At 37.2% G+C, this 25,884-nt stretch overlaps 1 protein-coding gene across 7 annotated transcripts in view; it reads right to left on the bottom strand.

The window, feature by feature from the left end:
- NRG1 (neuregulin 1) overlaps positions 1-25,884 on the bottom strand; it is a 213,078-nt gene that overhangs the window by 46,249 nt on the left and 140,945 nt on the right. The window contains exon 1 of one of the 7 annotated variants that reach the window (XM_051965510.1): positions 5,860-6,079. The exons of the other annotated variants lie outside the window; for them this stretch is intronic. Within the exon in view, the coding sequence (XP_051821470.1) occupies positions 5,860-5,905 (46 nt within the window). The 5' untranslated portion in view covers positions 5,906-6,079. Of the gene's footprint in view, positions 1-5,859; positions 6,080-25,884 lie in introns of those variants that run through there. 7 annotated transcript variants of the gene reach the window in all.

Genomic DNA, 25,884 nt, shown 5'->3' on the forward strand with positions numbered 1-25,884 from the left:
TCCCCATGCCTGGAATGATCTCTCTCTCTCTCTCTTTATTGCTTTGACTAATGACCTCCCTGGATTCCTTTAAATCCCCACTAAAATTCATCTTCTACAGGAAGCCTTCTCCTACCCTTCCTAATTCCAGGGTCTTCCCTCTCTTAAGTACTTCCTATTTGTGCTATATACACATTTGCTTACATGCTATCTCCCCCATTATACTATAAGCTCCTTGAGGGTAGGGATTGGTTTTTGCTTTTTTTTTGTATCCCTAGTACTTAGCACAGTGCCTGATATTGTGGCAAGTATTTAATGAATATTTATTGATTTATTGATTATTGGTTATTATTATTTTATGACTTGTCCATGATCATATTGGAAGCTTGTGTTAGAAGCAGTACTTGAGCCTAGGAGTTGCTAACATCAGAGCAGAAGAGAAAAGGATGTTTCTTTTTTTTTTTTTTAAGGATCTGTTTCTTAAGTTGAATGAATAGTATCTGATTTACAATTAAGATCAAATTAAAACTTGAAGAATTATTAAAAGTTTTGTCAAACAAAAAAACCTTTCCTCAAATGGAAAAACAATACACTGTCTTGTGAAATAACAAATTATCACTAGAGTCATGCACACAAAGGCTCTTTTTTCAGGAACTTTGGAGAGGGCATCCACATCCAATGTAGGGGGTTGGGCTAGATGTATACAGTAGTCCCTTCCAGTTCTGGGATTCCCTTAGTTTATGCACTAAGCTCCAAATAATTAATTATTTTGTTTTATTTAATTCATTTTAGTTTAATTGATTGATTAATGGCTTTTATTGGACCAACTTCAAAATGCAGCAGAAGTGTGTGGACATATATAGACTTGTCCTGAGTGGCAGATTAAAGAGCAGCTATTTCAGTAATATACTGGACCCTTCAATGGAATGGCAGAAGCTGGCATATGGAGTCCATTCCATTCCAGTGTGACCATCCAACACAGAGAACCAATAGTGACCATGAAGTTAGGAGCAAAAACAATAGTACTATTTACACTGTAGTGTAAAACTTGACATTTACATTATGCATTTACAAGATGACATTTGCAAAATGCTCTACAGACATTATTTAATTTGACTCTCCCAAAGACCCCATGAGCTGATAGTTACAAATCTTATCATGATCTCCATTCCAGCTAAGGAATATCAGCCTAAAAAAGCTTAAAAGAATGGTCCATGATTATACAACTAGCAAGTATCAGGAGAAATTTGAATCCAGGCCTTCCTAACTCAAACACAATTATGAGGTGCAATTGGATAGAATGCCAGGCCTAGAGACAGGAAGACCCGAGTTCAAACTTTTTTTCACATACTTACTAGCTGTGTAACCAAAGTAAGTCATTTAATCACATTTGCCTCAGTTTCTTCATCTGAAAAATTAACTGGAGAAGGAAATGGCAAATCATTCCACTATCTTTGCCATATAAATGTCAAAAGGAATTATGAAGAGTTGGACTTAAGTGAAAGAATGCACCTAGCCCTTGAGCTACTCTACCTTGATATCACTGACTGAGGATATTATTTACTAAACTGAGAAATATCACCCTAAAATCAAAAGAAAATATGTCTAATTGTCCATTGTGTGCCCAATATTGTACTTGTTATCTTTCTAAATACTTTCCTGCCTCCCATATTAGTTCTAAGGAGATCACAGAAAGACAGTTGGCCAAGGAAGATAAAACCTCAAATCAAAGCTTAATTTAATTATTTGTAACCTACATAATCAGGGTGGATCAATTTCACTTCTCTGAATTTTTCTCCTCAACTGGTAAATGGAATGTTCCACCTACCACATTGTATGCTTTAAAGTGTTTAGAAAATGAGATGTTCTTGTTCTGAGTTCCCAGAACTTCTGGTTTCTTCATTGGTCTACCATCTCTTTCCCTGTTTCCTTTTTCTTTAATTCTTACTCCATGTCCTACTTCTTATTTATGGGTGTGACTTAGAATCTGGCTTCCTTCTCTCAAAGTGCTAACTGCACTTGAATATGCCTTCTAATGCTTCTGTCTGCTCAGGATGCATTGATTCACAAGCTGAATAAGCTGAATAGTAATCTCTGAGATAACCTAAAAGTTGAATTTTCTTTTTTCATATCATTTTGAGTTCATTTTTACTGCTCTTTCCATTTTCATTGAAACTGTGGAGGAAAGGAGGAAAAACAAATTTTGCTATTGGTTAAATAGGATAAAGATTTTGATGGAAAAGGAAAAAAATTAAACCAAAGGCTGAAATGTAGAAGTGGTGATGGTGAAAGCTGAGGAGTATGTGTGGGATTATTTTTTTTTCAAAGCAGTATGATATCCCCATTACAACACTCATTAGAGAATAGTTTTATGGGCTATTTTTGTGCCTTATTGCATGTTTTCACAAAAGTAATTCAGACTCAAAAACATGAAACAAAAGGGCAAAGACCATGGAGGAAAGAGGTAATCCTCTTGCTTTTTAAAATATCTTAAATGTTTAAATCAGAAATGGGGGTTGAAATGGGGATGAGATTTGTGTAGCTTGATTTACAAACTCCTGAGGCAGAAAATATTTCTTTACCTCATAATGCATACAATTATAACCTCCCAGTTTAAAAATTCATCTCTATGAGTGCTGCAAATTGCATCTTTATTCAATTTTATCAAATATTAGAAAGGGTACATTTCAGGATCAATCACCTATTTGACACAGATAATCTTCCATGGGATTAAAAAACAAACAAATAAACAAAAATCTCTCCATGTAGTTTGCATTACATTAGCACCTGCTCCCTTTGATGAAGGGTAAACAGGTCATAAGATCATAGATTGAGAGCTAGAAGGGACCAAAGATAAAGAATGAATCCTTGTGATCCATTCTTGGTCCAGAAAAAGACATTTGAATGCCCAGTAACCACATGGTTTATCATACATGTCAGGTTGCTTAACTATTTTTCTCATGGCTCAGTAGTAAGTGCTATATGTCTCTTTTAGAACAAACTTTGTTTTAGCAGAGTACAAAAATAAATTCTCCATATAAATCATACAGACCAGCTGCGTGCAGGAAAGAGACACATTGGGCCTATTTTTCATGTTCTTTCCAACTATTTTAAGAATAGCATCATATTGGCCAAGAAAGTGAAATTTTTTTAAATGGGAAGACTATGAAGGATTCTTTATCTAATCCTTTGAAATCAAACTATTTTTATCATGATTTCTAGTGGAAAACAGTTTGTTATGAAGCACAGATATGTGTAACTCCCTTTCTTCTTTCAGAGAGAGCTCAGACTACTGCCTGGGTTTGTAAAACCTTTGACAATGAACTGAAGAACATGGTGAAAACAAAGCCGGAGCTTTCTCTAACAGCATGTTTCCTTGTGCTACAAGCCTATCAAGGCGGTTCATAGAATCAGAAAGCAGCAGTCAACCTTCAATTGAATTCAGGGGTGCACTAAATGATTCCAAGAACTCAGAACTAGTTGCTAAGGTCAGGAATAAGCTGTCACTGCCGATTACTCCTGGCTATGGATAGTGACATATGTGCATTTCAGATTTCCACCACTCTCATGGATATGGGGGTGCTGCTGAATATTTTAAGTATCTATAAGGATCAACAAAACTGTGCTAGTCTTGGAGTGCACAGTGGGCCACATTCCCAGAAATCAAATACAACTATTGAAAAAACCTGTATCACAAAGAACTCAGGTTACTTCATTTCCCCCAGAAGCCATCATTATCAGAGTTGGGTGAGAACTCCCAAATTCTAAGTTTTGTCCCAGGCTTTGGTCCCATTTGACAGTGGGATGCCATTGCAATGACTTTGGATGAGAAATGAATGAAGAAGCTCACACTATATCAGATCTAAATAGTCTAAATTTTCTTGGATCTTTCTATACCAGGGATTATTAAACTTTTCCCACTTGATTCCTTTTTGCCTGAGAAATTTTTACATGACCCCAGGTATGCAGCTATATAAAACAGATATAAAAATCAAACATTTACTGATAATAAATCATAATTTTGCAACTTCAACACTGAGTTATGAGACTCCATATGGAATTTTGAACCACAGTTTAAGAGGCTGGACTGTATACTATAGCTAAACTAAGCAAATATAAACAATCAGGGACATTCACTCCATTGTAGGACTTTCATTCAATCAACATTCATTCATTTATTCATTCACTCACTCATTCAACCAGGTTGATTGAGAATTGATAAAATCTTGGCTAGGCATTAAACTACTCTGTGCTCAGGGTATCATCCATTCTATGTGCCTGTTACCATTCTCAGATCTTGAACTTCCAAGCTGATGAGCTTGTGAGCTACCAAGCCTGATGTTGTCAGGACATATGAACATACATAAATGTCTTATTCTCTTTTGCTTTTCCGTAAAGAAAAAAATTCTTTATCTTTCTCTGCTTTTTGGAAGGGAATCCATTGCCCATTTGAGAGGAAATGTGGCATAATGAGGGGCAGGAAGGTAGCACAATGGCTAGAGTACTGAGTCCTGCAGTCAGGAAAATTTCTCTGAGTTCAAATGTAGCGTCAGACATAAACTTACTGTGTGACCTTGTACAAGTCACTTAATCCTGCTTACCTCACTTACTTCATCTGTAAAATTAGCTGGAGAAGGGAATGACAAATTACTTTAGTACCTCTGTCAAGAAAAGCCCAATGGGGTCATAAAGAGTCAGAAATACTAAAAAAATGAATGAACAACAATAAAGTGTTATAATGGATAGACTACTGGATTGAGCCAACCATGATTTCTAAATCTCACCCCTTACATTTAAAACTCTGTGACTCTAGATAAGTCATTTCACCTCTGGCGAGTTTTCTCAACTGGACAATGGGGAGAATGGTATCCTGAATAGACACTTCACAGGGTCTCTGTAAAGGTCAAATAAGACAATGAGCTTAATGTACTTGAGAACCAATGAGTAACCCTTAAATATCAGTTATGATTCTGATGCTCATGAATGTTTTTAACCTCCTGCTAAAGGACCCCAACATGTTAATTCTAAAGAGTATCATAAACATAAGGCATGAGTCTGATTGCATCAGCTATAGTAGGGTTAACATTTTCAACTCTTTGCTCTGCTTAGAGGTTAAAGTAGAAGACCTTAAACATATTGGAATCATTAAGAAAATCTGAAGTATGCAATGACTGACTCTGATTCCTCCAGGTTGCTCAAGAGAAACTACACTTAAAAGAAAAGAAATGTTCTGATTTGAGTTAGATTGTACTTAGAAAGAGAAGAGTTGAGAAAATCAAGGCGCTTACATGTGTAATAAGTTTGCACTTGTCTATGAGAGCAAATCCACCATTTTAAACATCCCAGACCTGCAAAACTTGTAGATTAGAGATATTAAGCTTCCTTCTTTCACAGCCCAAATCTGTCTCCCACAGTGACTGAGGACCTCCAAAGCTACTCCAGATTTCTGGTCATTTCTACCAGCACTGATCACAAAAACAATGCCTGCCAAAGCTCTGGCTTTCTTCGCTTTTGGTGTGTTTGTTTTCAAGGCCCCTTTCCTTATCGATATGGCAGACAGCCGTGGTGGATCAGAGCCATTCCCCCAGCACCAGCCGCTGGAAGTCAGGCAGTGGAATTCTGTGACAACGGGCAGTGGCCAGACCTGCAGTGTGTCTGGACCTCTGGGTCCAAGATGTTGGACCCTGTCATCCTGAATAGGATGGATTCTCACCTACATGGCTCATGATCATTTATAGAATACAACTGAATAGATGTAAGGAAAAGTTTAATCAAACAGTAACCTATGACCCTTTAGTCTAAATTGAATAGTCCTATATTTTTATGCACAAGCTGGGTACTGTCCCTACAAAATTGTCATAAAGTTTCTTGGTAGCTTACCTTCAACATCACTAGTAGTTATGCGTTCCGTCACAGGGAAATGCATGTTTTCTGGTATCTCTTAATAGGCTATAACCCAAGTGGACTGCTTCCTTCGGTTACAAAGCTTCTAGGATTGGCCACCAAATTTGCTGGAGAGAACCACACCGTGAGCTCCCTTCTCATGTGGCTCTGCAACTTCAAACCCAAAAGAGAAGTCTCAGCTCTGTCTATTGCCTGGTTTCTGCAGATGCCAGCAGGACTTGGGTTGCCCAGAATGACAGAAGAATGATCAGGGCTCTAGGGGATAGGAAGTAGAGTGCCAGGCTCAAAGCCACAGAAGAAAGAATATTCTATCTGCTGGCACGTGGCCTGTCAGGCAGGAGGGAGACTCCTTGCCTTGCTGAATCACAAAAAAGAATCCTTGACTTCTTCCCAAAAGGAAGAGCTGACAGGAAGAGAAAAGGCAGCTTTAGTAGACTGTGGGCTCCCTGAGTCAACACTGCTATTTAAAACATCAGACCTGGTCACCACACCTTAACATCACTAATCTCTATGGAGGAAAGAAGGACAGAAGGGACACTTCCAATTCATCATCCCAAACTAAGAGCCTTCTCCAAATGGATCATGAAGTAAATATATTCTCTAAGTAGAATGCTTCTCTCCATAAGTGAAGATGCTCTGGAAGAGGCACTAAGCCACCAAACATGCCCCCTCTCTGCACAATCTTAGCTCCTCTCAACTTGACCAGCTGTATTACTGGAGATAGATCACTCTCTGTGCCTTGTTTCATATATCAGTAGAATAGGAATATTAAGACCCAGTCTATACACTATTCAAATCATAGAAAGAGAGGGGTTAAAGGAGATCAGTATCTTGAAAGCCCTCTACAAAATGACAATGTAAACTGTTAGCAGGAATTCTTAAACTGTATTTAAAAAATACAACTGTATTTCAATATAATCATTTTCTTTTGTATTCCTATGTATTGTATTTTATGCATTTAACCTTATGATTCTTAGGAGTTCACAGACCCAACTAAGCCACCCCAAGGGGTCCATGACATGCAGAAATTTAAGAACCACCATGTTAGAGGTTGGCATTTAACAATATGAGCAACTAGATGGCACAGTGGACAGAGCATTGGATTTGGAATTAGAAAGACTCATCTTTCTGTATTCAAATCCAGCTTCAAACACTTCTTAGTGTGTGATCTCAGGCAAGTCACTTAATGCTGTTCGCCTCACTTTCCTCATTTGAAAAATGAGATGGAGAAGGAAATGGCAAACCATTCCACTATCTTTGCCAAGAAAAGCCCCAATAGCACCACCAAGGGTTAAACATGACTGAAATGACTGAACAATAGTGAAGGAATTGGAAGAGATGATCCCTAGGGCTTCTTACAACTCCACTTTTAGAATTGATCTTCACTTCCTATGAAGGCTTAGGTTTCCTCTAATGTCCTTTTCAAATAAAGAAATTCTGGTTCTATGAGTTCAAATCAATTCATTTCTTTAGGCTCTGTTTTCTCCTCTATAAAATAAAGGGATTGGAGACAATAGCTCCTTTGACTTGCATCACATTGGGGATCCCTGGTTCATATTTGGTTTTTAATATTCTGTCTCATGGATCACCAAGATTCCCCATTGTATCCCCAAACAAAGGTAGCTCTGTTTTATTAAAGTGATACTTTGATTTACAAATGACCATATTTCCAAAAGACCAAAGAAAGTATGAAAAAGTAAATTAATGGAATCCATCATTTATACCATTCTTAAGAAAATATCTGTGCTAAGGCCTTGTGTTAGGCACAATGTGAGATAAGAAGTGGGTGGGCCCTTTTCTTAAACTATTTACTCTCTAGATGGCAAATTAAATGACAAAATTGACTTTGTATCCTAGCCTAATACCATGCCTGACATATAATAAGCACCTGAAAAATACTTGCTGAATTAAAATCAATTGAATTGGGTTGCAAAGGGGTTCCCTGAGAGCCTAACATTAAATCTTAAGACCCATAGCATTTGAGGGATTGTTTGTGAAAGAACGATTATTTGATTTAATTTTTTTTCTAATTTGTTATTTATTTTAAACATTTTTTAAAAACTGAATTCAAAATTCTTTCTGTCTCTCTCCCACTCTTTCTCTTTCTTTTTCCCTCTCCCTACTCCAACAGTTCCTTTCTGTCAAGCCTGTGTAACCTCACAGAGGATCATCATAAGGGGGAAATGCTCTTACTCAGGAGGAAATGAGTTGCGATGTGTGGTTTCTAGATAAAAATCCTTTTGGTGCCTTGTTCAGGGAAACTGTAATATACAAAACTGGATCTGAACCTACATAGAGGAAATTGTTCCTATATGATTAGACATAGGCTCTGGCCTTTCCAAACTACAGAAATTCTTTCATATTGTACCAAACTAATGTCAGCCATGTCTTTCTTCTGCCTTTCTGTCTCCTCCATCAATCCTCTAAAATGCCATTGGCCCACTCTCCTGGTCATTTCATAGAATGGCCAACTTAACCCAGCCCGCAAATGAAATTGGTACAAAATACTGAGGGAAGGGATAGGGAAAGACCTTTAAATGGTGACAGAAACTGGTTTATCTGATATTTTATTTTGTTCAAGGCTCCTATTTTCCCTCAATTCCAGGAGCTCCTTGCTCCCAAGTTTCTGATTATCCATTCTGAAACCAGAAAAGCTTTTAATCACTAGAACTTTAAAAACTACAAATACAAAATTCTTGTAACTAAAGAATAAAGGAGAAACTTAATTTTTAGGCCATATTCTCTCATTGAAGTTCCCATGCCACCATCCTGGATATGCTTAAAACAAACTGGAGACATCCAGACATAGACATGACATATTACCTTACATATCTTAGTAATCTTGTAATTGTGACTTTGGACCAAGTTTTTTTGTTGTTGTTGTTTTGTTTTTTACACAAACCAAAACCATGGGAAGGGAATACCCTTACTAGCAATAGTATGGAACTATACATTGATACTAAACCAAGGGAACACATTTCCCAAACTTCCTGCCCTAGAAATGGCTCCAGTGATTAACTCCCCAGGGAATCAAATTGAATCTTGAAAGAGCTGTCAAGTACACAATGCACTTTACAAATATTATATAATCATCAGGATAATCCTAGGACGTAGTAGCCACCATTGACTCCATTTTCTAATTGAGGGATCCTGGAAAGACAGAAGTCAAGTGATTTGTCCAGGAAGTTCGGGTGTTTCAGAGGCCATATTTGAACTCTGGTATTCCTCTGTCCACTTTACCACTTAGATGCTTGAGCAGAAGGATGCATGCAGTTTTTGATCACTCAATCTTCCACTGGATACCAATATCTGCTTTATATATCTCTGTACTCTTATGTGGGCAACTTCTCCAATAATCTAAAGAATGGAATCAAATGACTAAGCAATTGTTTTTCAACAGTAAAGAAAGAAAAAAGATGAGACTTAACAGAACTGAACATCAACCAACTCATTCTTTCATGAGTGCTACACACTTCTCTTAGGAGAATATATCTGTTAGTTTGACAAACTGCTCAATGCATCCAGCAAGTCAATTTGCCATGGGTCTTCTGCTGGGAGATGCAGCCACCCACTTGCAAGACTTGCATCTATCTCTCTCTGTAGCAGATAGATTTCATTCCTGACCAAGCGTGTTTAAGGATTGCCTCTCTGAGCTTCTTCCCCTAATAGACATTTATCACCTCTTCTACTTTCTCAACAAGAAAACCTAGGAGCAAAAGGAAACAAGAGTGGATAATATTGCTAGTTATTTGGTTGTGAAATCCCACCTGTATCCCAGACCCACACTGTCCTGTGCTTGCTACAAGCTTCAGGGAAAATGGTTAAGATGTAGAAAAGTGAGTTTCTAAATAAAACCCTTCAAATTTTTTGTTACTAGTCATTCATCCTTTCAAATATCTTAGAAAGTCAATACCAACTGGGAAAAAAGGCAGAGGGTGATTGATCCACATGGCCAATGTTTTGATGGAAAGAACAAATAATTCCATGTGTAAAAAATCCCATTTTTCTCCCATCTCAGACTTTAATCTCCAACCCCCACCCACTCAGTAATTTTTCCCCAATATCCCTGAAAGTGAGATCCTATTTGCCAAAACTGCTATCTCATCTGATAGCAATATAAGCAAGGGTCCTTTACTTGTATGCTGGATTTTTAAAAAACTATCTGGTGAAGTCTATGAACCCTGTTTTCAGATGCATAAATAGGATTACAAAGAAAATCTATTGCATTGAATTATAGATATATTTTTCCCATATCCAGGTTTATGGATCCCCTGAAATCTGTCCCTGGACATTCAGATTTAGAACTCCTGGATATGCTGTAGGAATGAGAAAACAAAACCTCTTAGGTCTGAAACCTGGGTACTTCTAGGAAGTCTAAAATTGCTGTTTCCTTTTAGGGTTCACAAGAAACAAAAGAACTGAACCCTACATCTGTGAGCCTTTGATTGTTGTTGACTAGTCCAAAAGCCAGAAGCAAGGGGACATTGATTCAGAGCTTTCATCAGAACACTAATAATAGGCACTTATTCTCTGTAGCCTTTCCCCCACCCCCCACCCTTGAAATCAGACCCCAAGATTTGCAGAGGCAGACATTCAGCATAGGTTGCCTATAGCTGACCTAAGGGTAACTTTTAGAAAGAAATTTTTTAAAGATTAAAAAGAGATTAGGGAGATGGTGAGAAGGGAGAAATAGAAAGGAAGAACAAGAAGGGAAGAGGAGACTTTCTGGAAAAAAAACACAGTATTCTTGGGGACCCTAACAGCAAAGACAGAGTTGTTCACTGATGAATAACTTAGCATTAAAATCTGAAGACATAAAAGAGACTAGTTTTACCCTTCTTGGCCTCCTGTTAAAACAGGAGTCTGTGAACTTAAATATATATATATATATATATATATTATGATTTATTGGATTACAATGTACTTGACTTCCTCTACATCCCTATGTATTATATTTTAAAAATCTAAAAACATGATTCTTACAAGAGCCCATAGTCTTCACTGTCAACGAGGTCCTGGTCATAAGGATAAGAAGTCCTGTGTTAGAGAGTCAAAGGTAGGAAAATCTAATTCTGAGTCCTTGATTGGGGTCCTTCCATATTCTTTTCAGGAAGAATAAGTCAGGCAGGCAGTCAATGAATGGGGATTTACATAACTATCATCATATATCTCCAGCTTGAGGGTCAGGATGCATGGGGTATTAGATGGGAAAGGCAGGATATGAAATAATGTATGTAGCTAGCAGTAAAAGTTCTTTATGTACGTTATAACCATTTGAGGTAGATGTTTTTATTAGTCCAATTTTACAATAAGGAAACTGAAGAATTAGGGTCACATAAGTGTCTAAGTTAGGATTGGTGCTGATTCCACCTAATGATCAGTACGATCACAAAACCACCAGGGTCATGCCTCACCTCCCACTTTAGCAACTTCTACTCTACATCTCTGGGCTTCCTGTTAAAATAATAATATTTATCAGCTAGCTGGAAAACTTAGTAGAATGTAGATAGTCCCATTTTGCAAACAAAGCAAAAAACAGTAATCAAGTTTCTTGCCTCAGTCTTTAATAGTGAGGGGAATGGCAGAGCTTAGTAATCCTATTTCCTCTGGTTCACTACATATCCTTAAGTAGCATGGTGCTGAAAAAGGAGAGTTGGATTTGTGGGCGTTCTGAATACTAGCTATATACATTATTTTCATAATCATTCTTCCCCTCTCCTCAAGTTCCCTGACCCTCAAGATAGGGATATGTGATATGTATATGTAAATCCTAGTTCACTGTGTTCTAACTTTGGTGGCTTATCTTGTTCTTTTTGCAAAAACAAAAACAAAAACTAGAATCTAAGGATCCCAAAACATGTTATGCCTCAAATTGGGCTAGAAAGATGCATTTTACCCAGGTTGAAAGGGGGCTGAGTGGATTCCAGATGCAAAATTTGTTCCATATTTATGAGTTGCTAGCTTTTGAGGTAAATTTTAATATAATAAGAAAGTGAATTTTCTGTTATGTCCACTGTACAGATTTCAACATGCCCTTGGATTTATTACCTTTAAAGCCTGGTCATAAGATTATAGATCTGGGATAGATAGTATCAATAGATAATAAATTAGGACCAAAATTGGGCAATAAGATGAAAGTCAACTGGATTATTTTTTAATAAACTGCAAAGTTCCTTTATATTATTCCCCAATTTTTTTTAATAACAGGAGAGATCTGTTTTTTTTTAATTCCAACATTCTACCACTGTTATTATATCACATAGAATACAACAGTCTCCTGAGAGATGGAAATGAACTTGACACAGAAGGCAATGAACACTTTCAAAGAATAGGGGGGAAAGATGCAATCAAGAAAATGCAGAGTAGTAAGAGAAGAGAGTTCAGTGGTGAGGCAACAGGAAGGAATGACCTAGATGGCCAGAGTACTCCCTTTGTACTCTTATGATATTACAGAAAATAAAAAAGTTCTCCAGCACTAGGTAGATATCTTGTGGTACACAGAACAAGGTCATGGGCAAAGATGGACAAACATCAATGGGTTACACTCTACATGATTGAAAGGAACTTTTAAATTGATGGGATAGCAGATCCAATATAGCGTTTGAAATAGTACTCCTAACTTTTACACACACACACACACACACACACACACAGACTTTATGAAGAACTCAAGTGCAGATTGGAACATCATTTTCCTTTATTTATTTTTCTTGCTCTCCCCTCCCAACAATGTGATTAATGTAGAAAAATTTTTATGACTTTATGTGTGTAATTGGTATTGTGTTTCTTGCCTTCTCAATAGGGGGTGAAAAAAGAAAGGGAATTTGGAATTGAAAATAAAAATAAATTTTTTAAAAGATTGTTTAACATTAGATACACATACTTCTCATTCAAATGCAGCATGGGAGATCTGACTCATCTGCACCATGTATAAATGTTCACCATTGACCTTAACAAATCCTTCTTAAGTCTTCAAGATTCAACAAGGCCAATCTCAAATTTGACCTTGTTTGGACATACAGCATTAAATAAATGTTACACTGCATTCAAGGTCAACTGGAAGGAATTTACTGTTAGTCTTGCCTTTAATGACTTTCATTTTAATTTCTCAACTTTGAAAAAACTAGATGTATTTGTCTGTCTCTCTCTCTCTCTCTCTCTCTCTCTCTCTCTCTCTCTCTCTTTCTCTCTCTCTCTCTCTCTCTCTGTGTGTGTGTGTGTGTGTGTGTGTGTGTGTGTGTGTGTGTGAAATTGCATATCAACTATTTTTGGCCACTGATTCCTGATCCCCAAAGAGTTTTACTCTCTTCCTCATATCTACTACAAGATCACATCTCATGGTTTGGAAAATTTTAATTTACTCCAATCTGTTTGTTTTTTATAGGAAGAAAATAAGGACCAAGAAGAGAAGGGAAGGGACTTGCTCACAGTATGATATCAAGTCCAACACTCATATCATTCTATTCCATGCCATTTTCCCAAATTGTGTATGATTTCAACTCCAACATTTTAAAGAGGAAACTGTGGTTAAGACAAATGAAATAACTTGCAGTGTCACATAGGTAGTGAGATATTAAGCAAGAATGAAACCCAAATTTTCTAACTACAAAACCAGCTCTCCTTCCAGATAATTACTGTACACTCAAGAACTAGACTCAACCTTGTCATTTTTTAAAAGTCTGTATTCTAATAAGAAAGCCTTCTCTGGATGGTGGTGTGCCAAAGTAGGGAAACCAAAGTCCATAATAGTCTTTCTCAAGGTGAACACAAAAGTCAGGATTGTTGATTTTGTGCTGAGTCTATTATACTCCAAAAAGATTGACTTGAAACCCTTCCCCCTCTTCACCCTATCCCTCCAAAAACAAAAATGGTTTCCTAGGAACTAGAAACCTAAATCAATCCTATCTCAGACTAGACTAGGAAAGTAATTTGATACTCAGTGACACAATCATACCAAGGCCACATGGACAACCTGGATATTGCATATTTTATATTTCAAATAGTCTTCCTCAAAATTGCATACTTCAATTTATTAATATCAGGAAAATATTTTATTTTTCATTTACTAATAATACCTAAACAAGAACAAACTGGCCACATCTTTAGCCTATTTTTTTATGAAACCAAAGTAAAAAGATGTGTATAAATACTATCTGTACCCATCATACACTGAGATAAATGTCTCTGCCATGTGGAAACATTTGCAGAATGCTGAGCAATGTCAGGGAACTGGAAGATCAAGACAGAGGCCAAATGAGACCCTAAATTTAGTTATGATACCTGTGCAATATTTAACTTTCCTTAGATCTTTTATTGACCTCACAGCGTAGCAGACCCAGTCCTTTAAAAGCTCTCTGCGGCAGAGTCTGGGAGATAATGTTACATTTGATGGTGCGACAACCACAAAGGACTATTGCAGGGCATAAGGAAAAGGGAGGAGGTAGAGAGGAAAATCTGCAAGAGATGAGCAGAAACACACTCAAATAACCAATTCCCTCCAGGGACATAGTCGGCAAAGTTTCCATCTGAGGAGCTGAGCCCATTCTGGAGACTAGTGCTTATCATGAGCCTCATTTACATGCTGCAGGGATAAAGGTCCAGGCTGGAATGGTAAAGTGATCGGTTTTAGCCATGGACTATTAAGCAAGTAGAAGGAAGATCTCTCCTGAAAATGTATTTTAGATTAATTTCTAGCAGTCATATATTGTTTCTCCCTATTGGTGAGTGAGGAACCTATCTAGAATGGGTTGAAGTACTTAGTCCATAACTTTTTTCCTACCAGTGATCATCTGGTGGAACCTGCAGACACTTTCTCATAATCAGTTTTTAAACATATAAACTGAAATACATAAGATTACAAAGGAAAATAATTATACTGAATTAGCATAATTGAAATTAAAAAAAACAACAACAACAATAAGCACATGGGCCCTAGGTTAAGAACCTCTGGAATATGGTTTGGTGGGTCCAATGGGCAGATACAAAATGCTCTAAGATTTGAGAGGAAGATCTAATGAGATCAGGGTAGGTTTCCCTATGGAGGCAGTACCTGAGCTGATAGAAAAAGGTAAAGACTCTGGAAGAGGAAGAGTGATTTTCCAAGCAGAGGAGGCAACTGGCACAGATGCTTAAAATTATTAGAAGGCAGGATAAGAAATGGAAGTAGCTAGTCATTGACAGGAACATAGAGTAGGTGATGGGGAGGAACAGGAACTAGCACAGAGAAACACGTTGGAACCAAGTTATAGAAGATCTTAAAAATGCCAACTCAAAAGACAGCAATTTACAACAGAGGTTCTTTTTAATTTTTAATAGCTGCTTCTCAAAATGATTGATTTCCTTTGAAATCCTATATATTATGTTCTGAAAAAAGTACCCATTGGTTTCATGTGTTAGACAAGGAAAACCATGACACAAAAGAACCTTAGTTTTTACAGGTAATAAGGAGTAATAAAGTTTTATAGCAGTGGAGTATTACTGACCATTCTATTCTTCAAAAACATTATTTTGGTAGCTATATAGAGGCTAGATCCGGCAGTGAGGAAGGATAGTGTAGTAGCCCAGCAATATGATGAGAGCCTGAAGTAGGGTACTGCAGCCAGGCAAAGGAGAGGAATAGCTAAAGTAAAGAACCATAGCATACAACATATTGAAAATATCCCCAGTCACCAGCAGTGCTTTGCACATTTGGTCAAGCTCAAGGGATTTTGGGAAGCCCAACTAAATATTGAAAAGCCCATTCTATCTAACCCCTACAATGTTCCCATTTCCTTTTTTAACTTAGCTTCCTTTGTTTGCTAAAAACAAATAGGCTGGGTTGCACAGAAATGTCAAGAAATCAATAGAAAGTAATTAGAAAAAAGTAGTTAATGCCCTTGAAAAAGGCTTTGAAAGCAAACCAAAGAAAAATAAAAGCTAGGGGAAACACAACATTAATTTTTTTTCTTCCAAAGGAATAACAAAGAATAAAAAGGATAATAATCAGACTGATTTGTTTAAGAAACAAATTAGCCAAGTAAATGTCAGTCTCAAGAGGAGTTAGTAAAAAGAGGTTGCTGCTTTGTCCAACTCTTCAGGGTCCTGTTTTGAGGTTTTCTTGACAAAGATACTGGAATGATTTGTCTTTTCTTTCTGCAGCTCATTTAACATATGGGAAAACTGAGGCAAACAGGGTTAAATGACTTGTCATAAATAACACAACTAGCTGAGTGTCTGAGGCCATATTTGAACTCAGAAAAAAGAGTCTTCTTGACTCCAGAACCAGTACTCTATTGACTACACCACTTAACTGTCCAACAAGAAGTTGGATTAACTCACTTCAAAGTTAATGTTTGGAAATGTAAATGGACTGTTTAGATCTTTTATACCCATTCATGGAAGTAAACCAAGCATGGGCCCTCAGGAGTTTATTATTATTATTATTAAAGCATTCCTGACATTTTCAATTCAACAATGGGAATTTATTTGAAGAGATATGTTTACTAGCAAGGGTCTAAGGATCACTCAATCAATTTTTTTTCAACCTCTCCAGGATATGTCAACTTCTGGGCATAGAACCTGAGTATGGTGCCTGGTACACAGGAGGAGCTCCAAAAATGATTGCTGAATGACATTGAAGTTCAAAGACAACAACTGCAGTCATGAAATTAAAAGATGCTCACTCCTTGGAAGGAAACCTGTGACAAATCTGGACAGCATACTAAAAAGCAAATATCACCTTACTACAAAGGTCCATGTCATCAAAGCTATGGTTTTTTCAGCTGTATAGCTGGAAGAACTGAGGAAATCTTAGCATCAAAAAATCAATGCTTTTAATTTCTGGTGACTATATGATCTCTTGGTTAGAAGAAATTTAAATTAAATGGTTTCTGGAATTTGGAAGTTCTGAGAATGTGAGGTAGAAGATGATAGTTTCAAAATAAAGATGGGAAAGATAACAGTCATCTTGGTGCTTCAGGGAAGAAGTCAGAACCTAGCCATTAATATGGACTGTGAAGAAAAGGAATAATCAAAGTTCATAGAATAAAGCTAGATGGGACCATCAAGGCCATTAAATCCAACCCCTTCATTTTCAGATGATGAAACAAAATTACAAGAGATTAACTGACTTGTCCAGAATTGCAAGGTTAGTAAATGTTCCCAGACACAATTCAAATCCAGATCTTCTTAACTTGTAGCCCTATGTTCTAACCACTATACTTCAATGACCTCCCCATAGGCAGATACAATTCTAGACTGAAAAAATAAAGCTCTCTATATCCCTAGATGATAGATTGCAATCTGGAAAGATCTCTACAATATTTATCTATATATCTCTATCTATTACCTAAAGAGCACATAAAGATGAATGAGATAGAGCTAGAGAAAGCTTAGAGCCAGATCCCTACAACTCAGGCTAAGAGGTAGAATGAAGAGTAAGAGATTAAAGATAGGAAGATACATTTGGAGGTTACTGGAGTAGTTTAGGTAAGAAGTGATGAGGATTGAATTTGGAAGTTGGCTATGTACCCAGAGAGAGATTTCCTTAGCATCTGAAAATAGATCACAAGAGATTCAACCAACCTTGACCTGAAGGAAGTATCTCCTCTTTAACTCTGAAGTCATGAAGGTACCAGGCCAATCAGAATATTTTCCCTGAATTACTGGGTTTCAGAAAACCCCCTTCTCTGGAAAGGCTCAGCAAAAACTCAGGAGCCCCCAAAGTTCTCCTTTGAGTTTTATTTCCTCTACTCTGCCTACATACTGAGTGACAACCCTATGCCAGATCTCAAAGATGAGGACCACTATCCTTTTGAGGCTTTATAAGCATTACCCAAGCCAGACCCATTGATTAGACTAACTAACTAACATTTCAGGAGGAAGAAAGCACAATACTACAATCCCAAGATCTCTAATATTAGAGTTGGCAAGGAGCCCAGAGGCTGCACATGCCAACATCTAACTGCAGAAAATTCTCCCCTTTAACAGCACTGTCAAGGGTCGGATTTATACACTTTCCTTAATTACCCTGAGTGAAGGGGAGACACTATCACTTGAGGGAGTCCTTTTCATTCTTTGACAACTGAAAGAGGAAGTTCTAAACTTGCTTCTCTGAAACACGGGCCCATTGTTTCTGTTTCTACTCATTTTTCTTATACATCATAGTCCTTCAAATGCATGATATCTCTGAGTTGTTTTTTCTTCTGGCTAACATTCCCAGTCCCTGAGGCTAATCTTTGTATGACCCAGATTCCAGATGTTATTTGCCCTACTTTGGAAGTTTTCTGCTTAATGCCCTTCCTAAAGTGTGATCAGAAATGGGCACAATACTCTACATAATGTGGCATACAGAGGAAATCTCACTGCACTTGACCTAGACACCTTGTCTCAGGTTATAACTACTATCTAGCTTGCTATTCATTTAGACTCCCCTCTTCACAAGTATAGCCTGTCATTTCTAATAAATCCCACACAGTGAAAGACTTCTACTAGACTTAAAGAAGCCCCATTGTTATTTTTTCCTAACCTTCCCAGGTCCAAGGGACTATTTCTATAATCTGTGTGAAAGAAGTCTTGGAATACACATATGGTAAAAAAAAAAAAAAAAAAAAAGCCACCCAAAGTAACTGGTAAAGAATGAAGAATAAAAGAAGTAAAATAAGCTGAGGCAATTAGAGTCAACTAAAATAAGGAAATGAAGCCTAATCAGGATACCTTCCCCCATTATAACTGAACTAACTGAAAAAAATAAAATCTCTGTGGTTGCAAAGAACACCATTGACTTAGAGCTAATCTGTGATAATGCCAAGCAATGGGTAATTTAAGGGGCAGTTGATATCTACAAAATCTTCAGTCTACTGAAGATTTGGATTTTGGACTTTTTTGGTATATTCAGAGGAAAAAAGCTCATCAGACCTCAATATTCTTTTATTTCAGTTGAGTAAAGCTTAATTTTCCAGAAGGAAATGGCTTTCTGAAAGGCAGTAAAAATATTCATCAACTGGCCCCCAGAGAGACAATAATTCTTCAGAAACTGTAAGTTAAAATTGCCATCCTACTGACCACTTTGCTCAGGAAACAGCTCCCAAAAACTATGGTCTAACTTGTAATTCCTCTGTCATTACCACATATTGGGAGACAGCCAATCCCTAGATCAAATCTTGTGATTGTCTTGACAACCTGATCCAAAAATTCTCAGTATGCCCAGGAAGTAGCAATGATCCCTCTTTTTCACATTTCTAGTGACTGTCTGGACTATGACCAAAGGTAAACTTTCATCTGATCTTGCTAGGAAGCAGATTTCTGACATTTTCCAGCCATCTTCCACCATGCTATCTACACTCACACCATCTTCACTACATTCCCAATTCCAAGGCAACACTGGGCACTGTCCCTGCATCACCCAGTTTTATTAGAGAAGCTTCTGCCTCATATAGATGAGAAGTAAGCCTTTCTATCTATCTCAATCTCACTACATTAGCTATTTACAATCTTCTTTCCTGTTTTCTTTATTATTTTTCCTCATTAAAATATAATGCCACTGAGAACAGGAATATTTTTGATTCAATTTACATCCTAACACTTAAAACAATAGATGGCACTTAATAAATCATCTATTCACCTAAGTATATCTATGTCTATCTATGTATCTATTTATCCAGGTGTTGGTACATATATTTAAGTATCTATCCATCTATCGAAGTAACTATCTATCCATGTATCTATTCATCTATCTAGCCATTTAATATCATTAATCTAATATCTATATTCCATATAGAGATATAACAATCTAATAATCTATGATTACATGTGTATATATATATGTATCCATGTATGTAACCAAATCTAATAATCTATATTTTATATATATGTATGTATCTATTTATGTATCTCTGAATTCATGTATCTATATATCTGTGTAACCATGTGTCTAACCATCCATCTAGATATCATTGTATCTGTGCAGCATCTGTATGGGTATTTAGGTAGATCAGTAGCCTTTTTACCACTCTCCTTCCCCCCCTCATTGACATAGATCAAAGCAAGAACTGAATTCTAAGTGCTGTAGAATTCTGTCATGCTAGGTATCTGTTAAGCAATAAATTATTAATATAAATCAATAAAATGATAATTTCATCAGTTTTAGCTTAAAGCAAGGGAGAGAAGATTCTGCTCTAATAATTGGTATAAATTGCTCAGATTAACTGGGTGAAAGATACCATTTATCAACTGGTGAATAAACATTGTTTCCAAGCACGAAACATGCTTCTTCCTAAAGACTTTCCTTTCTTCTCTAAATGTGTGTTACCCTTATGTTTTTAATATAATGTTTGAATAATTCAGAAAGAAAAGATTTTTTAAAATTAACATATCTGTAAAATCCCTAATTAAAATTATATCAAATATTCTAATCAAACAAAAGTTCAGCTCAAGGCAGCTTGATTTCTGAATTGACTCCTTGATCACAATGGCACCCAGAAATTACCCAGAAGATATTTGCTGGCTCACTGTGGCTGAGTCCTTTGCAGTCTACCTCCTCAGACTTGAACCAAGGGTGTAAACAGTAATAAAAAGAGGAAAACATTAAGGGTGGAAAATATACATGACACCAAAAGTCAAAAGACAGAGGGGAAAATATTAGAGACTGACTAGATACAGTCAACCATTCAATAATCTTTTATTAAGTTTAGATTGTGATAGAAGCAGGGTTAGCGTTGGCCCTGGGGGAATAAAGTGTAGACTTTTTCATGAATGGTATTAAATGTATAAATTGCAAGCGGTATACAGACTACTGTGTGTCTGCAAGGGGGAGGAGAGAATAATTAACTGTAGTTGAGACACTAACCCTGAACTTATGGGGCTCATAGACCAGGAATAGGACTAGATTCAGATAGAGATAATTATGGGTAAACAAAGTATGCCCAAAGGGGACACTTTGGGGGGAAGGAAAGACAACTGCTATTGAAAGGTGCTCTTAGGTAGGGATCAAGGAAATGGTCTAGGAGGGAAATATAATGGAGTTGGTATTCAAAACATGGTAGACATTCATTAAACAGATGAAGAGAGTCAGTGACTGAGAGCTTTCTTGGTATCTACCATAGTTGTTCAGCCGTGTCTGACTCTTCATGACCTCATTTGAGGCTTTCTTGGCAAATATATTGGAATGGTTTGCCCTTTCTTTCTCCAGCTTATTTTACAGTTTAGGAAAATAAGGCAAACAGAGTTAAATGACTTTTCCAGGATCACACAATTAATATGTACCTGAGACTAGATTTGAATGCTAGAAGAGGAGTTTTCCTCATTGGAAGTCTGGTATTCTATGCATTGTGCCACCTACCTATCTTTATCTGCCATGAAACCTCCAGGGAAACAAACAAATGTGGATGACAATAGAAATATAAATGATGTAGGGGAAAAGTCATCTGCCATTGTTCAATGTTTCCCTGGTGGTTCCTCTGTTTTTTCAGACTCGTAATTCTCATGTTAACATGAGAAAGTAGATTGGATTTTTTTTTGGGGGGGGGGAAGTAATGGTCTTGCTTTCTCAAAATAGGGAGAGAGGGAAGTGAAGATAGAATTAAGAACTGAAAATATTTTGAAGATTTAATATTTTTAGAAAGCAAGAAAATGTGCCTGAATCTCACAATCTGAAAAAAAAGGATTTAATAAAACGTATTTGTCAGTGCATGGATTTCACCCAAACCTGCTAAACAAATTATAGGCTATTTAATGGCAGGAGTTGTTTTTCAAAAAAAAAAAAAAAAGTCCTCACCTGTCCTTAGTACTTAGTATAATGTCTAACACATGGTGGTATTTAATCACTAGTCAATAAACCTTTATGTAGTAGATAATGTGATTACTAAATGTTTGTCAGAGGAGACTAGACTGGTCTGTCCTTATCTTGCCTTGCTGTCTATTCATAATGAACCTTTCTAGAGAGGTTGACTTGATGAATGGTCCAGTTTGGGATTATTCAGAATGTGATGTTAGTAGATTATAGCTAAAGATTAGAATGACTTTCCTATTTGGTGACAATGCATACGTAGTCTTACCTTCCATTTCTCACAATTTTCTAATGAACACCAATACACACGCAATTAGAAAATTGAGCAAGAGACTCAGTCTGTTGTCAGATGGAATGACAGTCCAGTCAAATGGAACAACCCCATGATACTGACTTTTTTTTTCTTAAATACGATTTCCATATAAAAATCCCATTAAAAGAACCTGAAGAATTTATAGTTTACCAGTCTTAAAAGGAGCAAGGCAGTAAGTGAAAGGAAGATTCCCATTCTCCTTCCAAAGAAAAGCAGTGCTGCTAATTGATTTGCAGGGTGCCATGGCAGCTACCAGTCAGCACAGTTGGTCTGAAGTACAAGTAAGAAGGGAGGGAAGCTAGGTAAGTAGCTAAACAGAGGCCTTGGAAATGTGAAGACACAGGGCTACCTTTGCTTCACTGTATCCAGAGACTGAATCCAACCAACTGAATGAAAGGGGAGCAGAAATCTTTAGAACCTATCTTTGTTTGTCTTTTGCTCTCATAAGACAAAGGCTCTCAGACAAACTGGGAGTTTATTGGTGGATTTGTCCCCCTTTCCTGTTTTTCCTTCTTCCCTTTTTGATGAGGTTGAGGTCAAGGGTCCAGAGACAAAAGTAATAGAAGAATCAATATCAGTTGTAAATGGAGAAGCAGCCCTCTTCCCTCCTTAAACAGATCAGCACTCAAAAGCCCCTGGAGTGAAATTTTCAAAAATATCCCTTTATTGTTGAAGTAACAACATAAGGGGAGGAGGAAGAGACAAAGAGAAGAAGAGATGGAGAAGGAGAGTCAAAGACAGAGACAGACACACACACACAGTGACAGACAGAGACAGAAAAGCCTGAAGTGCTTTCTTCAGCATTTACTGGTGCTAAGTGCAGCTGAACATCTGGCTAAAGGGGCTGGGTTGAGGGTGGAAAGAAGGGGGAAGAGATGAGAAAGAACCAGAGAAAGCTATCACAAACAGCCAGACCCAAATCCAATAGTCATCAATACACTCCTCCATAAGAATCCAATTGCTCCATAATTAGTAATAGTCATTAGCCAGTCTCTACTTCAAGATTTACCATGATGAGGCCCCACTAACCCCCAGAACAGGTTATTTTATTTGAGGAGAACTCTCATCATAATTTATAGTTTTCCTATCAGCTTGAAAACTATGATCATAATACTGTTGACTACCAGTATTAGGAGGAAAAGAGGGCTGTATGGCAAATCCATAGTTATTCATTCATTGGTTCAGCAAACACTTATGGAGTGGCAGGTACCTCACTAGGTACCAAGAATATAATTGCAAAAACCAAAACAAAACAAAACCCAGTCCCAGTTTTTGGTTAACTTCAAGATTTGGATGTCCAGCACTTACAACAGTGCCTGGAATATAGCAGGCATTTAAAAATGTTTATTGGTTTGTTTGATTTGAATTTAATTCAAGGAACTTACATTCTACTAGGGAGAAACAGCATAGGGACGAGGGGGGGGGAGGGGGGCGGGGGGAAGTCATGAACTACAGACAGCAAATCTACAAAATTGCTGGGATGGACAGACTGAAAAACTGGTGGGAGATAGGATAGGTGTGGAAGGTAAAGAGTTTTAGCTGATATTTAGAGGAAGGAAAGAAGCATTCTGCAAAGCAGATGTGAAGAGGGTAAGCAAGGCAAGGAGCACAGTCTGGGCAAAAGCATAGAGATGTAATGATGGAAAGTCATATGTGGCATTGGCTAAAATTTGGAGTGAAGGGAGACTAATATGCAAAAATTGGTTCCAGTTTTAATTGTTCTTGACAATTATATTAGCAGTCATTTATAACTCAGCCTCACTGATTCCCAGCCTTCAAAGGCATACCCTGTCAAAAATAAGCATAACTGGGAATATAAATAATTGTTACAGAAGCATGTTTAGGCTCATCATTTAAATACATATGTAAATATATTTCTGTACACATATACCTATATGTTAACATACATATAAATGCATACACATATGTATGTATGATGTACAATAACAGACAGTGCTTTTTTTTCTCCTTAAGAAAATAAGCCAATAAATTCTATAGTTGTAAAAACAAAAAGTATAGCCCAAAGACCACAAATCTAGAATGACAGGCTTTCAGTGCATCTCCTCCCCCATAAACAAGAGATTACTAATTTCACTGATGAAACTTCCTATGCTTTTTATTAGCCATCTGTGGATGAATGAAAGACAAAAACAAAGAAAGGATCAAATGTGCTGGGACCTCCATTCAATCAAGCCTGCTTGTAAATGACAAACAAGGCAAGATGTGCTCATGCTTAAAATGGATATGTTATTGCTGTTCTTCAACTTGTTTTCATTTCCTAGCACTGGCAGGAAAGAAGAAGGAGAAGAAGGGGGAAAGAGAAAAAAGGGGAGAAAAAGGAGGGAAAAAAGGGAAGGAAAGAAAGGAAAAGAAAATGGAGGTATATGTGAATGAATCAATAATGCAGAAGAACTGAAATGAAAGTGCTACTTATTAAGCACTATGTACCAAGAACTGTCCTAGTCACTAAGGATGCAGTCCCTCAAGAAGCTTATATTCTATTGGAGGGGGAAGAAAACATACAGCATGTTTGATGAGGTCCTGAATAGTGTGTGAGACAGAAAGAAAGTAAAGAATTGATCCCTGAGACAAGCAGAGAGAAGGCACTGATAGAGATCAGTTTAGCTCCATGGTCTCATCCTTTGGGGAGGTTGTTCAATCTGAAATCCAAGTTACATCAAATCCCTGGGACCTAGAGCTCTTGTAGGGATTTTGAGCATTCTCACTTCGCCATGTCCTGTTAAAAATCTTAGTCATGTCCCTGAGATTAATTTTTTTTCCTGTAAAATCTACTTATGGGCCATCTCATGGCTGCTGCTCTCCTTTGGGTCAGTCCTCCATGGTATTCTGACTCATGGTGGCTTTCTCCTTCCTCTTCCTCTATGCCATGTGGTATCTGTACTATACTTCTTAACCCCACTTCTCTTCCTTATAGTTAACTAACTCTTTTAGGGCACTAAGTCCCTTTTGGGATTTAGCCTGCTAGCTGAAGTCATACCCCAATCTCTTGGAGTGTTCTCTTTCTACTGGGAGATCCACTGAGGAATTTGTCTTTCATATGCTCTCCCAATTCTATTTCATATTCACCATTTCTGGTGTCTATTGTATCCCTTCATTTTGTCTGTTATCTCTTCCCTAAATAAATCGACCTTTTGCCAAAAGGAATGGCCATTTTGAATTCTTTACATGACCAAACCCCAACTTTTGGTGCCTCCCATCATCTGGCATCTATATCACACATATGTTGACAAATGAGTACATTCAATATATATACAAAACAAATGCAAAGTGGTAAAGAAGAGAGTAAGAAATGTGAACATAATCCTTGAATGGAACCAGGATTTCATGAGACAGAGGTGGGAAAGGATACTATACTATGCATGGAAGACAGCCTTTGTGTACAAAAGAACTGACAATGGAAGATGGGAATGTCAACCTGGCTGGATCATAGAATACAAATGATTCATGGTACCTTCTAGTCACTGCAGTTATTCCTTCATTGAGATTTCTCTGTTTCTTTTTATGTGGCTAGTGAGAATTTCAATCTTGAATCTTTCCTAATGTAAATAAAGTGTTTTTAAATTGCTACCTTTTGTTATTACATCACTTTTATTTCTATTTCGGGTGGAAGGGTTATTTTGTTGTTGTTGTTTCTTTGTTTTTTAAGGCAGTTGAGTTTAAATGACTTGTCTAAGACCACACAACTAGCAAGTGTCAAGGGTCTGAGGCTGGAATTGAGCTAAGATACTCCTGACATCATGGCAGGTGCTCTATCCACTGCACCATCTAGCTGTCGTCACTTTAATTTTTAAATATGTCCCTCTCTCTCCCTTGTCCAGAGAGTTCTCCTTTGTTAAAAAGAAAAGGCAAGCCAGCAAAACCAACTGACACATTGATGGAATCTCTTAGTGAATCCAAGACCCCA

The sequence above is a fragment of the Antechinus flavipes genome, chromosome 6 (genome assembly GCF_016432865.1).
Source record: "Antechinus flavipes isolate AdamAnt ecotype Samford, QLD, Australia chromosome 6, AdamAnt_v2, whole genome shotgun sequence".
Classification (NCBI taxonomy): Eukaryota; Metazoa; Chordata; class Mammalia; order Dasyuromorphia; family Dasyuridae; genus Antechinus; species Antechinus flavipes.